The 17,739-nt window shown below is 35.8% G+C and overlaps 1 protein-coding gene across 4 annotated transcripts in view; it reads right to left on the bottom strand.

Moving 5' to 3' along the window:
• The window catches only part of scaper (S-phase cyclin A-associated protein in the ER), a 177,972-nt gene that overhangs the window by 40,842 nt on the left and 119,391 nt on the right, over positions 1 to 17,739 (bottom strand). For all 4 annotated transcript variants that reach the window (XM_051099424.1, XM_051099426.1, XM_051099425.1 and 1 more), the window contains 3 exons: positions 16,973 to 17,096; positions 9,130 to 9,350; positions 2,471 to 2,626 (listed from right to left, as the gene is read on the bottom strand). In XM_051099424.1, the coding sequence (XP_050955381.1) occupies positions 2,471 to 2,626; positions 9,130 to 9,350; positions 16,973 to 17,096 (501 nt within the window). The remainder of the gene's footprint in view (positions 1 to 2,470; positions 2,627 to 9,129; positions 9,351 to 16,972; positions 17,097 to 17,739) is intronic.

The raw sequence follows: 17,739 nt of genomic DNA, 5'->3' as shown, positions 1-17,739 counted from the left end.
AAAGGATGTTGGGAGAGACACTGGAGTTGTCATAACCAGCTGGGTGGCGTTATAGCATGCAACAGCTGGAAGAGAACATAGCTGGCCAATAAAGGAGGAGCTATGACCTTTGAAGAAACTCCAAAATCCAAGTGAAATGGACTGGAATAGAATTTGTGCAATTATGCAAGGACTCATTCAGACTATAGTCTGGGATGGAAACAGTCAAGATCAAGAGTGTTTCAAACATTTTTTTGTTAGATTATATTGTGTTTTCATAATGTACAGAAACCACCACTCCTAAAATGTCTACAGTGCAATTTAAAGTATGTCGAAAGCAACAGTTGAGCATCACAGTGATTTGTCTTTTCTGCAAGTCGGGGTCAGAGGTCAAAGGCGGGATATCGCAAGCTGTGACTGTGTGGTTAGCCTCTGTCAGCAGTTGTGCATGCACAAACGCACTCCGACACACACACACGTGGGTGGGCCGCAGGCAGGAGTTTACAGTGCGGGGAGACAGAGCTGCGGGGCCGCTAGATGACTATCAGCACAAGCTCTGCAGGGCTAGCATCAGACACTGGGAAATGAGCTGCTGATTGATGGGGCTGCTGTCTCTGGTCTGCACCTCTTCAGACATCTGAACAGCAAAACTACAGTGGACTTCACCTATTCATTTAGATAGGAATGCCAAGTTCTGTCATGAAACTCTAGCTGGCGCAAGCTGACGGGCCGTTAAAGCAAACTGATGATATTCACAGTGTTAAACTATTTAGCACAAGCTGATTTGCTGCTTTACATTTAAATGGCTGGAACATTTTGCAGCTCGTTATTCTGAAACCCTCCACCTCCCCAGCTCCACCTGTATTGATTTGCTATAGGTTATTAGGGGTAATTGTTAGAATGGCCAAGAATCAGCAATCTCCACATAAAACTGATTGTGCAGACCAAACCGTAAGTCGTAGAGACTTGAAACCTGAAGGGATGGTAGTACTCATACCGCCAACAACGTCACAGAGGCTTGCCCCAATCGACCTGTAGGGGGGCGCTACAGCGATCAAAAGTACGAAATCACTCATTACTCCTAAACTGTCAGTCACAGGCTTAAGTAAGTGTCTTATGTCATTGGAATCCTTGACTCACGCCTGAGCGAATATCAATAATTCACTGAGCGAATATCAATAATTCTCAAAAAAAAGTTGAACTTTCGACTCACTGTCGCAAATGTGTGCCAAAACGTTCAAAAGGGGCGGGGCCACTTTTAGTAAAATGCCTTTAACTCCTGAACGGAATGAGTTATCCTCAACAAACTCGAAACACTTATGTAAGAGCTCAATCTGAGGTCACAGGACAAGAATCCCAGTGCTTGGCCACTTGGTGAGAGGAAAAAAAATAATTAAAAATGGGTATACCTACACAGCTATTTGTCCTATCAACTTGAAAATAGCTGTGCACGGACTTGGTCCAAAGTGCCACAAGTGTCTATAAGGACACTTGAGCTTCTCAAAAAACATGGCTGCTATTGGCAGATGAAGTTTGAGCACCCAGTAGACAAGACTAACTTAGGCTGATCAGAACGAAACTTGGTGGGCATGTTTGACTCACGGCCCCAAAGGTCTGTAAGAAATTTGAAAGAAATCGGCGATGGGGGCAATATTGCATTTCTCAATGGCATAAACGATTGTACATTGTGCGCTTTTTTTGCACATACAGGCAATATTCATATCATATGATTTGCCTCTATAACCACAGCTGTCAATCAAATCGTTTGTTAAACGATTGCGATGTTAAAAACCTACTTTTGCGAACTAGTCCTAGGTTTTTCACTCAATCTGGAAAAAAAACACTGCAGTACAATTCTCTGAACTCTGTAGGTCAATAATTATCAAAAAAGTTGAAATTTACCCTTTGGGAAGCTATAACGGGGTCGTTTAGCCTGTCGAATGCAAATTTCCTGCAAAGCCTAAAGGAAAACTCAAAATTTCACAAAACCTGAGCACATATGACAAATGATTCTAAACAAATATGCAAAGTTTTAAGCAGATCAGACCACAGCTGGGGCTATAACAATCACAAATGTTAAAAATCACAATATCTTTATGGTAAATTACCTGGAAACTTCATTGATTTAGGTGGTTACATGCTTCCTACATAATGTCTTTTTTCATATGTGCTTAAATGCCTTAAAGAGCTTAAACAATGCTAAAATTTTGTCATGACAGAAATGAGGTATCTGTGGGTCTAGGGATGTTTGGAAAGGGTGCAACCACTATAAATAGATACTGTGGATGTAGTATAGCATACTGATTGTAGCTGAAAACCCTACCCATGGTAAAAAGCAATTCAAACCAATTCAAAGAATACTAAAATAATCCAAAAATGTTCCAGTATATGGCATGCTACTATTTTGTAAGTAGACTGGAGGGGCATTTCAAAGAATGCATGACCATGATGGAGACATAAATGCAGTAAAGTAACATTAAAAACCACTCACCGACCAGTCACAGCAAAACACAACTTGCACATCCCATGGAGAAAAGCCGTGGCTTGCTCGAGAAAGGCAGCCATCTTGGGACTCTCGTCAATCGGCCCTTGTATGGACAGGAAACAGCCGTAGAGCTTGTCGATTAAGCCCATGTTCACCACATAGCTGAAGGAAACAAGCCGAAATGGGTCAGACTTAACAAAAAACACTTGAATGACAATCACATTAATCATTTCCTTGAGTGGAACATCAATTTGCTTTCGGGTATATTTAATAGTCAACATTTGTTTTCTCTTATTCGCCATTTTGGAGGAATTTTCCACCAAGTTTGCCACATGGCATGGCATTGCGTTCTCTGGGGTGAATGTGAAGGTGGCTTAATATTAGGCCACAATGAAAGCAGCATATGGTTTCAGACTTTCTGTAGCCGCCTCATGGTGGGACGATGCCTTGAAATGTTGTGTAAGTAGACAGCACACGGTCATGAAGGCCACTGCAATCCAGAACACTCCTGGCCTGAAATCCGAGCTCACAGCTCCTGCCTATTATGTCTATATCTCTAATTTGTCTGGTCAAATGAAAGGTCTCATGACTGTGTTGGTCCGCACCCTCCTGGCTACAAATCAGGCCTAATTACAGTATTAGTGGATGACTGTGTCTCCGTGTGCCAGCTCAGATCTAGAACAGAAGGAAAGCCCCCCCTTCTTCCCTCATGGCTCAGGTATTCTGTCCCTCCACCCTCTCCCACCTCTCGCACTGCCGAAAGTCTCCTGGCAGTCAATCACCGGACCTCCCAGCGTCTGGGCCGGCGTTTTGTGGCTCCAGAGCAGCAAAGAGCTGAGTCAATTGCAGATCCACATCTCACACGTTCTACTTTAGCCTCTGTCTCCCTAAGTCTGTATCTCTTTTCCTTCATTCACTCTTTTTCTACTTGCCTCATACCTTCTTTTGTTACAGCTGTCAGTCGAATAAGGCTGCACTCAATAAAGGTAATTACAATTTTCCCTTCCCCTTTTTTTTTCAACAGGTTGGCCATCACCTGAACTAAAGCCTCTTGTTATGGCTTTATCCTGCTCTTGGGTTTGGCTCGAGCAGAAAGCGGCTTTCCACACACCATTGTGCAGCCTTTCAGACGCTTCATCCAGGCAACGAGAGCCAAAGTGATCAGTCACGATTAGGTCCAGCCAAAGTTCTAGCGGACATGGATTTGACTTATTCAGAGAGGTTTTTCCACCTACATCAATTAAATCGTACAAATTGGACCACAATTTGGTTTTCACTTTATTATTATTATTATTATTATTTTTTTTTACATCAGGCAGTGTGAGAAATGACAATTTGTTTGGCCAGCTGTTATCGCCTACGTTAAGGCTTGATTGTTATATGGGAAATTAAGGTTTGAATCTGGTCTTTGTACCCAGTGTTGGTGGTAATGCATTACACGTAATGCAAGTTACATAATTAGATTACTTTTTTCGAGTAATTAGTAAAGTAATATAAAGTACTTCTAAACAAGGTTCGTACAGATACTGCTAAATCAAATTCCAATTCTTTCAAGGACTTTTCAAGCACTACTTGAAACAGATCTTACTTATTGAACAAAGCATTCTCTTTCAAATTCTGATAAAAGATAAACATAAATAAAAATACACTAACAAAACAAAATGGCAAAAATAAAGTGAAGCATATACTTTGAAGCAAATTATTACTACTAAAGCATTACTACACTTTTACTATAGTAAATTAAAGGGGTCATTGGATGCCCATTTTCAACAAATTGATATGATTCTTTAGGGTCTTAATGAAAAGTCCATAACATGCTTTGGTTAAAATTTCTCAATGGTAGTGTAAATAACACCTTTTTTACCTTGCCAAAACCAGCTCTGAAAAAATCATCCTGTTCTGGTCGAGGTTGCTTTAAATGTTAATGTGCTCTGCTCAGCCCGCCCCTCTCTTCTCTCTGTGGAGTGACGAGCCTGTTTACTTTAGCCGCATTTAGCGTTTAGCCACTAAAATTGCTAACTAGCATGTTATTAGGAAAGACGATCGCAAAGAGTCATTAAAAAAAACCCTTATACTCCCTTCTGATGTAAGTGAAGCTGGATCACGAATGATTTGCGTGAACATAGACACATTTATGTAGATCGGAAGATGCATTCCCTTCACAAACAAACGTAATCTACTGCATCTTCAGCGGCTCTGATGTGGGGAGTAAATGACGACCACTATGTTCATTATTACATCCAGTAACACAACACCTCAATCGCTCAATCAGAGATATTCTTGACTAATTTACATCCCTGCTTTGGCATCGAAACACTTGAGGTCTGACTGTTACAGCTGATTTAGGCAGGTCTGAGGTAAGACGTTCATGTCAATCAACTATCGTGGGAGTGGCCTCTGTGGGTGTGACGCCAGATCGGAACGTTGCGTATCACAAATAATTAGATTTAGATTGGGACTTCAAATCACGTATCGTGAATTATTCAATTCGCAAAATGATTAACTAACTCGTTCTGATCTCAATCAAATGATACGCGATACACGTTTTGAAGTCACAATCTGAAACAAATGATTTGTGTTACACAATCCGATTGGAGCACTTCGAAATGGTGAATCATTTTGTGATGCATTGGTTTAACTGATTCAGAGTTTCAAAATGCTGTTTCACGTACATCACTAAACATTTACAAGCTTTTTAAAATCATTAAAAGTGATGTTGAAATTTGAAAATGAATGGCTCTTTTAATTTAATCTGGCTTTTGCTAGTGAATCACTTAAAATGAATGATCAAAGTCACAAGTTTCATGAGTTCCAGTGTAAATGACTCATTTAATTGATTCAGTTCATCTGTTCCTCTTTTCTCATCTTCAGACATGTTTACACTACACCGTCAGTACTACTAGTGACTTAGCTCACTAGTTTTATGACTTTACTGAAATAAGCAGAAAAAGAATTGTTTTTGCAAGAAATGTGCTTATTGAAAAAATTAAACACTTATTTTATAGATACATTGGCTTTTTAGGAATATTGCTATTTTTAAGGGTTTTACAGGCCTTAAAGGGGTCATCAGATGCTAAGTTCACTTTTACATGTTGTTTGAACATTAATGTTGACAGTGTATGTACAAATTTACCCTATAATGATAAAAATCCATGCAGTGTTTTTTTAATTAATCTGTAAAAATAATATTCCCGTTTTATGAATCTTTGCGATCGCCTTTCCTAATAATGTGCTAGTTAGCAAGTTTAGCGGCTAAACGCGGCTAAAGTAAACAGGCTCGTCACTCCACAGAGAGAAGAGAGGGGCGGGGCGAGCAGAGCTCATTTGCATTTAAAGCAGCCTCGACCAGAATGAGATGATTTTTGCAGAGCTGATTTTGACAAGGTAAACAGGATGTTGTTTTACACTACCATTGAGAATTTTTAACCAAAGTATATTATAGACTTTTCATTAAGACCCTGAAGAATCATATCAACTTGTGGAAAATGGGCATCCGATGACCCCTTTAAGTTTCAAAAAGTCAATTTCAAGTACTTCAAGCATTTTAAGCACCTTGTACGAACCCTGCATAAGGTAACAATTTACTCTCTTGATCTCACTTGACAAAAATTCAGTTTTCCTCAAAATTAATATGCAATGAACAGTTAAATGCAAACTCAGAATATGATACAAACTTGCAATAATTAAAAATGTTAAATGACGCAAATATCCTAAGTATTTATTCTAGTTTTATTAACCAATGTCTTTGCTTCTGACCTTTGATGATCCAATTCAACCATACTAATAAGCAAACTTACTTGTAATGTGAAAAGGCTTCTACATTTGACAAAAACAGAGCTATACTATACTTTACATTACAAACAAACAAGCAAGCCCTGCCCAGGTAAGAAAAAGTAACACAAAAGTAACGTGTAACATTACTTTCCATTAAAAGTAATGCCATTAGTTATTTTTTTAGGGAGTAACGCAATATTGTAATGGATTATTTTTTACAAGTAACTTTCCCAAAACTACTAACCCCTTCCTAAATCAGTTTCCTCTACTTTTGCAGTCAATGAAAATGGCAAGAGCACACATTATTCTTTATATAGTCTTGTTTTCTGTGTCAAAACCAAAAGTGCTTTTTTTAAAAAAAGGTCTACTTTATTTCTCCCTTGCTGTTTTATTTTTGGTGATCCAGCCACTACTTGGCCTGTTCCGGCCATGTCTGTAGGGTCACTCCACGGTCACTGCACTGGGCTTGAGACGGCTCGTGTCAAACAAATCATGGGAGGGAACACTGAGGGATTGTGGGAAGCTTGGGATTCTTAGCAGGCTGGGCTGTCTGCCTTTCCTCAGAGAGCAGGGGAAAGCCCAGCACTGGCGCTCTCCTCCACACTGCCCTAGTCCGAGTTCAACTTCAAGTCGTGCACTTCCAGAAGGGAATTTTGGACGTTGTTAAGACTCAAAACTTTGGTTAAAAGCACAGATATAAAAAGTTTCTGGCTAAGTTAGGAAAGAGGAACATCCTAGAACATACTCCACCCAAACGATGTGCAGAAAGCCAGGTCTTATTAAGTGCACAGGATTATTATGTCATTAAATTGAAGTAGTCTTTTGAACAAATTTCCCAAGTTGTCCGTCCAAGCTAACCCCTGGATCCATTCCAAAAGGTCATTCCATGCACAAGGGATCTCATTTCGAGATTTGAGAAATTCTTGTGTGCTTTACATTGCAAAAATATCGTTGCTAACAAGAGCCACGTCACTCTGTCACTCTGTACAGTTTAGTGTGAACCTGAACGTAGTGACTGTAGGAACAGTTTTTTCGCCAAAGCTAGCTAACTTACGAATATTTACAAAAATGTTTTCCTGCCTCTATTTGCCTGATGAGGTGGAGGAGAGGAGTGTGGAAAACTGAAATGGAAAGGAAAACTTTAAGACTGAAAAGTTATTCAGGTTATTCTGTGTACATTTTGCATTTATTTGGCTGATTTTAAAATAGAACTGTTGTCCAAAAATACATGCGATTATTTAGGCATCGTTTTGACTGAAATTTTAGATTCAATTTGTTTCTGATTCACCAGCTTGCAGTTTGATTCGATAATGATTATTTTGGATATATAAAAAAAAAACGGCCAACTAATGCTGTAAAAATACACAAGAGTCAGTTGGTAATACATTACCATAATTTTGAAGGTTAAAATTAACTGATTTGTATAAAAACACTCAAATTACACTCAGTTAAGTTATTATAATAAAAAAGTTACAATTACTTAATTGTATTTCTACAACAATTTGTTTTTTGAAATATAAACATTTAAATGGTGGCGGTCATAAAAACTTAAATTAAACTTTGAAGAACAGTACAAATTATAAGGAATACACTGCCAGTCAAAAGTTTTTGAACAGTACAATTTTTCATGTTTTTTAAAGAAGTCTCTTTTGCTCACCAAGCCTGCATTTATTTGATATAAAGTACAGCAAAATATTAAAATTCAGATTTTTTGTTATTATTTAAAATAACTGTTTTCTATTTGAATATATTTTAAAATGTAATTTATTCTTGTGATTTATAATTTTTTTTTAGCATCATTACTGAAGTTACACGATCTTTCAGAAATCATTCTAATATTCTGATTTACTGCTCAAAAAACATTTATTATTATTATTATTATTATTATTATTATGATGATGTTGAAAACACCAGAGTAGGATTTTTTCAGGTTTCTTTGATGAACAGAAAGTTCAGAAGAGCAGCATTTATCTGAAATCAGAAATCTTTTGTAAAATTATAAATGTCTTTATCATCACTTTAAATTGATTAATTTAAAGCATCCTTGCTAAATAAAAGTATTATTTTATATAATCACGTGACTGGAGTAATGATGCTGAAAATTCAGCTTTGATCACAGAAGTAAACATTTTAAAACAGTTTTACATTTTAAAATATATTCAAATAGAGTTTTTGCTGTACTTTGGATGAAATGAATGTAGGCTTGGTGAGCAGAAGAGACTTCTTTAAAAAACAAAAAATCTTACTGTTCAAAAACTTGACTGGTAGTGTATGTTATATGGTGCATATATTTAGCAAAATGCTCCACTCTAGAGTTCATCTTTTCTAGCTGACTAACAAGTTTATGGTCACCAAATATGCTTTTTTCTGAGGTAAATCACAAAAACTCGCTGACATGTTGTTTACAAGAGGATATATTGACGTCTTTCCGTGGCTGAAACCTTAATTGAGCGATTACACGAGACAAAAATGGACTTCAGTAAGTTGTACTCTCTCTTTTAACATACCTTTGAATGTTTTTTCATATTTATTTTGTGCTATAACTTGTATTAAAGCGGAGGATACAATCAATTCATGTCCCGTTTCTTAAGCTGAGGTAAGACAGCGATGTGTCACTCCACATTAAACAGCGCCAAAACAGCACTTATTGTTTAAATACCACAATAAAGTAGTGAGAATTTGAAATCTGAGACTTAGTTTCATATCAAGAGCAACAAAGCTTATTGCGATTTATTGGATGGGAGGTGCACTAACTGAAAACAGGCTAGACCAATCGATACTGTTTTGTCAAAATGAGAATCGATTAAAATCTGGAAATCTATATTTTTTACCCAGCTCTAGTGATTATGTAAGCTGATTTAGGAAGAGTCATAAACATATAAAGGAATAACCTTATGAGATCTTGAGCACGTGTGTTGAAGTTCTCACTGGCAACAGGTCTGCTCTTGGCATCCGGAGAGCATATACGTGGAGCATCTCCATCCAAATTTGGAGGATGCAACTGCCCCAGCACTGTTGCAATTGTCTGCAGAAGTCCTGTAGTCAAACCTTCAAAGATCTGCTTATTGACACTGCGCCCGAAGATGGACTTGTCCTCATCTGGCACGAAGAGCTACGGAAACAGGTACAGATGTGTTAGGAAACAGACAAAGTCATTGTGAGTAGTAGTCACTACCCTGAACAAGACAATGGTGTCTAGACACGTAGGAGCTTTCAGGTTTCATCAACAGCTATAGATGAAACATCTTCATCAACGACTCTCAACATGTCTACAAGCTTGTCAAACATGGGAAGGTCTAAAACTACAGTCATGTTCAAACAACTGTAGGCATTTTCTTGAAACTCCGTTTGGAGCTTTATTACAGCGTCGTGACTATAACTTCCACCATTAATGTTGTTTGCACTGCTGCAAATCCTTCTTTTGCTGGAGTTTACAAAAAACACAATCATATTAAGTGCATCCCTACAGTGCTCAAAGCAAATGCTTAAACTGATTTGGAACGGTCTAAAAATACCTTTTTAAATTTGCAAACGCTCGCTCAGCTGACTGATGGTTGCCTCTTTCAGCAATCTTGACACCCGAGATCACTCAACAACGGCCCGTGCCGGTCTCAATATCCGGCCCAGCGCTGTTGCACAATAGACAGGGTCATTTAAACCTCAGCTTGCATTTTAAAACATGTCCAATTAAAGCAGAGGGTGCAAATAAAAAGGATCCTGTCCTCTTTTGTTTCCACGCGCAAGCCATTAATCTTTGGTTGGAATCCTGATCCTCTAGCGCATAAATAACTACAAGGGCGCTGCTCTATTATTCATCAGCTCTGGGTTATAAATTGGTAGTTACAACTCGAAGCGACATTGTCACTGGTGGCGTGCCAATGCCGGGCATACGAGAGGTATTCCCTTGTTGGCGGGCAACACCGGCAGGCTTAAGAACGATGGGTCATGTAACAAGAATGGGAGCAATAGCGAATTTTTTAAGTTAGTTGCTGCCACAGTAATGCAAGAACGCATTTGCTAGACCATAAGGCTGGGTTTTGACAAACTTCATATTTTCGGACTAAAGCTTTCGATTTCCGATTCGATTCAATTAAATTAAATTTAGATTATTTTGGATATATATCAGGTGCGGTTACGCGAAATTATTGTTATTATTGATGTCCATCCACAGTTAGAACACTGATTGAGCCATTACATGAGACAAAAATGGATTTCGGTAATATGTACTGTTTCTTTTAACATGCCTTTGGAAGTTTATTCATATTTATTTTGTGCTGTAACTGGTATTAAAGTGGATGAGATGATCACCTGCGCTTTGCGCTGAAGCTTCTCTTGAAAAGAGGCACTACAGCGATCTGTCACTCCACATTAAACAGTACCAAACTGGCATTTATTGTTCGAATACTGTAATAAAATGGACCAAATGTGAAATCTGAGACTTTGTTTCATATCAAAAGTAACAAAGCACAAAGCTTATTACGATTTATTGGATGGGATGTGCGCTACAATGTTCCGTTCATTAACTGAAAACAGGCTAGACTAATTGATTCTTGGGATTTAAGGATCAGTATCGCTTCATAAAAATGAGAATCGATTAAAATCGCGAAACTTTTTTTTTTTAACCCTTTAACTGTCACTGTCCCACCTGTGGGATGCTTGGAGCTCTTTTTTCGTTGTCCTTTTTCTCTATCAAATATTTTTGTAATCATCATAAATTATATATCATTTGAAAGCTTAGAAGCCCAAGAATCATCCTATGAAAACCATTTTGAAATTGGACATTGCGTTACCATGGATATGGTACTGTAAAATCTTTTGGCGGTCTCCTCCCCCCTTAGCAGCGGTGTCAAGTGTCATATTACAAAATGCATTATGGTCTTTTAGAATCCAAACTTTTTATAATCTTGACAAAAAACATGTCATTGGAAAGGTCTGAGTCTCAGGATTTCATATTTGTGGTTATTTTGTGATAGAAGTAAAACTGGCAGAGAATTTTTTTTCATATCAACTTCAAATTTGGAACATAACTTATTTAGACATAAGGCTTCAATTTGATACCAAATTTAGGGTAATATAAGGTAATATTTTATACAAACTTTGTCATTTTTATTTACATTTTTATTTACTTTTCTTTTTGCAATTCATTCTAGCTCACGTAAGAATAATATCCAATCAATTTTAAGAGTTTTTGAACAAACATATTAATTAATATTTTGAATTAGCTTTTATTTTTACATTTTAAGTTTAGTAATAAAATAATTGGAGAGCAGGATTATTTTAGTATTATTTATAGACTATTATGTAACTTATTAATATTTTTATACTTCATTTAAATTTTTATTTACGTTTTAGTAAATTTGTCACTTTTATTAGTTTTTTATTTATTTAAATATATTACTTTTTGGCTGTAATTAATTTTTATTTCAATTTTAGTTAATTTTAGATTAACTTAATAAAAATGTAAAATAACTCATTTTGTTTCAGATATTTGTCAAGGCAACATTTGTCATTTTCATTTCATTTTTATAAATTTACTTTTTTTTAGCATCAATTTATACAGTTTTATGAACACACATAGAGTATTTATTCAGTACTGACCTGAATAAGACATTTCACATAAAAGAGGTTTACATGCAGTCCACAAGAGAAAATAATAATTGAATTTATAAAAATGACCCTGTTCAAAAGTTTACATACACCTGACTTTTAATACTGTGTTGTTACCTGAATGATCCACAGCTGTGTGTTTTTTGTTGTTGTTGTTTAGTGATAACTGTTTATCAGTCCCTTGTTTGTCCTGAACAGTTAAACTTATTCAGGTCAGTACTAAATAAAAAATAACATGCATTTTGTATGATCCCTCTTATTTTGGTAAAATACTTAACATTTTGCAGATTCTGCAAGGTGTATGTAAACTTTTGACCTTAACTGTATAAATAATAGCAGTAATATTGATTTAATTAAAATAATTTGTAAAAAAAAAAATACAATTAAATAATAAACACTTTTTAAATAAATTAATCAATGAGTAAATAAATGAATAAATTAATAAAGTTTTATTTTTTCAAAACATGACCATTTTGTTCTTTGTTATATAGGACAATTTCATACATCATATATAAAGTTAAATGCATATAGGTGGTATTAGACTAGTCAGACGTCCTTGGTTAAAGACAAGAAATACAAACAGACTTTAACACAGGTACAGCCCATGTTAAAATGTCAGTTTTTAGAGAGGAGTAGGTTAGTATGCTGAGAGAGCAGGCAAAACAGGCTACATTCTCCACAAATCTAATTACAGAGAAGGGAAGGGTTGACGCCAATACTGGCCACACTGAAACACGCACACACACACACACACACACACACACATAGGTAAACTGCTACACAGGTCAGCTTGCAAAAATAACTTCAATATCACTCTTTACGGACTTATTCACTTGGGTGACTACTCTGTCCGTTTATATCAATCACATGTCAAATAATCAGTGGGCTGACTGACTGTTGCGTTGAGTTTGAAATAAACCCCTGTACCCCCAGGAAATATTACGTCTGTCAGACTGGGACGCACACTGAGTGAAGCTTAATGATTTGCCAAACCAACGTTTCTTGCGCAAACACAAGCCCACAAGCCCTAGATCACTCAGTCATTGGGTCTCAATCACTAAGTGCACGCACATATTTACGTGTAAAAACTGCAAGCACAGACAATATGATTCATCAAAAAATTGCATATACATTAAAATGCATTGTGTTAAACTCATACTAAAGGCTCCACATTATGTCACAGTAACTGATTATGATACGGGATATGTTGTGCATGAAAATGCAGCCAATTATGTGTAATTTGGGTCTATATATATATAAAAGTAGTGTTAGCACCTGTTGTAAATTTAGTGGAAAACTTTTCAGTTACTGTTTATGATGTTGTTTTCAACCAACACTGAGAAACATACATAAACACAGCTCCACTGGCATCTGTGTGTCTTTCCATACTTAGTCTCAGTGACATCTTAAAAAGCTCGTAGCGTGAGCTTGGTTCTGAACCCCCTTTGCCAAAAATCAAAGGGCAGAGTGGTGGGGGGGGAAAACACGCTGAAGTACAGACGAAAAAATAAGGGACAGACGCAATGCGAAATGTGATTCAGCAGTGGAGCTTTCCCAGAAGTTAAGATGATTCAGTGAGTCATATAAACAAGAGAAATGTTGTATGTATTAAAATCCATTTTGGCGCTTGCTTTAAACTGGTAGATGAGCTACATATGCTCTGGCAAGATGAACAAGACAGAAATGACCCTTTAAACATGACAAACAGCACTTCAGGCCTTTAAAAGCCCAAGTGGAAGCCGCATCCTAAAAGTATTAGTTCACCCAAAAATGAAAATTCCATAATTTTTTACTCTCCTTCATGTCGTTCCAACTTGTGCTCTAGTGGAACACAAAAGGAGACATTTTAAACAAAGTACAGGTTGATCTTTTCCATACGTTCACAACGAAGAGGAACTGGAGCGTTGAAGCGTTTCACGCTTCAAAAAGCACCTTATAATTTACTCACCCCCATGTCATCCAAGATGTTCATGTCTTTCTTCAGCCAAAATGAAATTAAGGTTTTAAGAAATTAAGAAAATTAAGGACTTCATTGGGGATCAACAGGTTGAAGGTCCAAATTGCAGTTTCAATGCAGCTTAAAAGGGCTCTACACGATCCCAGCCGAGGAATAATGGTCTTATCTAGTGAAACGATTGGTCAAAAAAAAAAAAAAATGCATATGCTTTTTAAGCACAATGTTCATCTTGCACTAGCTCTGCGTCCATGACTTCATGCATTACGTAGTCAAGTTGGAAAGGTCACGTGTGTTTACAAAGCGAACGTGCAAAGTCGTGCTAAGGAGAACACAAGATGTGCCCTGATGAGGGCTCAGTCGCTTACAAAAATGTGGTATTACCACTTGATACATCCATGATGGTAATACCATATTACTGCCACAGTAAATACGTCTAAAGTACTGGTAATGCAAACCAAAACAAAACAAGAAAAAACAAAACAAAAAACAAACCAAGACCAAAAAACAAAACAACAAAATAAAATAAATAAAAAAGCAAACAAACAAACAAACAAAAAAAAAAAATTGTGAAACAACTATGACAAACAATTTTGAAGTTGGAGGAGAAAATATTACTACCACAGTAAAGACATCTAAAGTACTGGTACTTTAACGCAAAACAAAACAAAACAAAACCAAAAAACCAAAAAAAAAAAATAAAAACACAAGACCAAACAAAAACAAAGACAAAACAAGACAAAAAACAAAGAATAAAAAACAAACATAAAACAAAATAAAACAAAACAAAACAAAAGAGTTATTAAACTTTCCGATGCCATGGAAATATGATGCTTAAAAAAATAAAAATAAAAATAAAAAAAAATTATCTCCTTGCAAGGGACCTCATATCAAGACCCATTAATATGGTGAAATTTATTTATTGAAAAAAAAAAAAATGATTAAAAATGTAGTAATTAAAAATATATACACACTACCATTTAAATACGATCATTCCACCACAGTAAAGATGTTTAAAGTACTGGTATTTTGATGCCAAACAAAACAAAACAAAACAAAATAAAAACAAAAAACAAAACCAAACCAAACCAAACAAAAGGACAAAACATAACAAAACAAAGACAAAAAACAAAACCAAAAAAAAACAAGACCAAACAAAAACAAAGACAAAACATAACAAAAGACAAAAAACAAAGAATAAAAAACAAACATAAAACAAAATAAAACAAAAGACAAAACAAAAAAGTTATTAAACTTTCTGATGCCATGGCAATATGACACTTAAAAAAAATTGATTATCTCCTTGCAAGGGACCTCGTATCAAGACCCATTAATATAGTGAAAATTATTTATTGAAAAAAATTAATTATTAAAAACGTAGTAATTAAAAATATATACATACTACCATTTAAATACGATCGTACCACCACAGTAAAGATGTTTAAAATACTGGTATTTAATGCCAAACAAAACACTAAATAAAACAAAAGACAAAAATAAAAACAAATAAAAACAAAAAGACAAAACAAGATAAAACAAAGGCAAAACATAACAAAACAAGGCAGAGCAAAGACAAAACATAAAACAAAGACAAAAAACTAAACAAAACAAAACAAGACCAAACAACAACCAAGACAAAACATAAAACAAAACAAGACAAAAAAACAAGATAAAAAAAAATAAAATAAAAACAAAAACAAAACAAAAAACTAAATAAAACAAAATCAAAACAAAACCAAAAACAAAAGACAAAACCAAAAAGTTATTAAACTTTCTGATGCCACGGAAATATGATGCTTGAAAATATGAGTATCTCCTTGCGAGGGACCTCATATCAAGACCCATGTATATAGTGAAAATTATTTATTTAAAAAAAAAATGACTAAATATATAGTAACTAAAGATATATATACACACAATACCATTTAAATACGACAGTAAAACCACAGTAAAGATGTGTAAAGTACTGGTATTTTAATGCAAAACAAAACCAAATAAAAACAAACGACAAAAAATATAACCAAACCAAACAAAAACAAAAAGACAAGAACAAGACAAAACATAACAAACAAAAAAACAAGACCCAAAAACAAAACAAAATCAAAACAAAACAAGATAAAAAACAAGAAAAAAAAAAAAAAAAAAAAAAAAAAGAAAGTCAAATGCCCTTAAAAAAAAAATAAAAATGTTAAAAAATGATGTCGGGCAATTTTGAAGTTTGAGGAGAAATTGAAATGGAGTTTTTTGCCCAACCTTACCTTTTTAACCAGGGTACACAGAAGAAATAACCACGCGTGACCTTTCCAATGTCATTACTTCATGCGTGAAGTCACGGACACGTATCGCAGAGCTAGTGCAAGATAAGCATTTGTGGATAAAAAGTATATACGTTTTACTTTTTTTTTTTTTTTTAGGAAATGACCAATTGTTTTGTAGATAACACCCTTATTCCTCAGCTGGGATCATGCAGAGCCCTTTGAATCTACCGTTTGCACCCTTCAACCTGCTGATTCCCATGAAGTCCACTATATGGAGAAAAATCCTGGAATGTTTTCCTCAAAAGCCTTAATGGTCGACTGAAGAAAGACAGACATGAACATCTTATATGACATAGGGGTGAGTAAATTACCAGGAAATTTTAATTTAGGAGTGAACTAATCCTTTAAAAGTAGTCTACATACTCATTAATTATGTTCGTTTAGACGTCTTTTGAAGTCATTCAAGATCTCTGTGAGATTTTAGTTGTCACTTACTAATAATCAACTGCATTGAGCTGAACTTGGGAACCAAATCAGTCAGATTGGTAAATGAATCATTCAGATGGGTGTTAAAAACCGGATTAAGTGATTTTCCGAAAAGATTTGACTCAGAAGAATGACTCATTCACAACAAATCTCTTCTCCTCTCTTTTCTTTCAGTCGTCATTTTGGCCTGTTCCTCACACAAGCTACTGTACGAGTTAAGAAACTAAATAAAAGTTTTATGAAACTTTGACAATGTCATTTTGTAGCTAAAAAGCTTGAGTTTCATGTGCATTAAATGGAAATGGGTGGCTGAATGATTTTGGGTAAATGGCAATAGTGTAGTGACAAACACTTGGATACAGCACATAAAGACCCTAAAACAGAGCAGGATTAGGCAAACTCAAGTAAGCTTGAGCCACTAATACTCACTGTTAACTGATGGAGGAGAATGTCCATGAGAAAGGTAATTTTGTTGCTGTAGAGAACATAGGAACAGTTGTTGTGGCAGCGTACGCAGGACAGGTAATACGTGTTCACGGCAGCGCAGAGGGACCTAAGGGGAAAGAGAGAGAGGGGGGATTAGTTTTCAAAAGCCGACTGTTTCTCCTGTTTTGAGTTTTCCATCTAAATGATCAGGATACAAAGCAGGCCCCATATAAACATTTCAGGGCTACTCCGACTCGCAGTGTAAAAGATCGCCAATCAGATGAGCCGGGTTCTCTGCCGTAATACAGTAAGGTTATCTGAGGAAACTGACACTTAAAGCTCCGAGTGTGAACATCACTTGCAATCCAAGAAGCATGACAACACTTGGAATATTACGCTCAAGGGAGTTTCTCTCAGGAACAGCTCCTTACGCAATGCTGAGGAGAACACATGTGCCCTGATGAGAGCTCAGTCGCTTACAAGAAAGAACTAGCGTGGTATAAATATGATATTTCTGAGACATGGTAATGGTATTACCACCTGTTTCTTTTTAATACAACCATGATGGTAACACCATAGTACCACCACAGTAAAGACGTCTGAAGTACTGGTAGTTTAATGCAAAACAAAACAAAACAACAAAATACAAAAAAACTAAACGGTTATTAAACTTTCTGATGCTACAGAAACATAACGTTTGCAAGGGACCACGTATCGAGACCCATCTATTCAGCGAAAATTATGTATTTAAAAAAATGAATAAATTAAAA

The sequence above is a fragment of the Labeo rohita genome, chromosome 25 (assembly GCF_022985175.1).
Source record: "Labeo rohita strain BAU-BD-2019 chromosome 25, IGBB_LRoh.1.0, whole genome shotgun sequence".
NCBI lineage: Eukaryota > Metazoa > Chordata > Actinopteri > Cypriniformes > Cyprinidae > Labeo > Labeo rohita.
The sequence above is the reverse complement of the archived record's forward strand: the minus strand, read 5'-3'. Positions and strand labels throughout refer to the sequence as shown.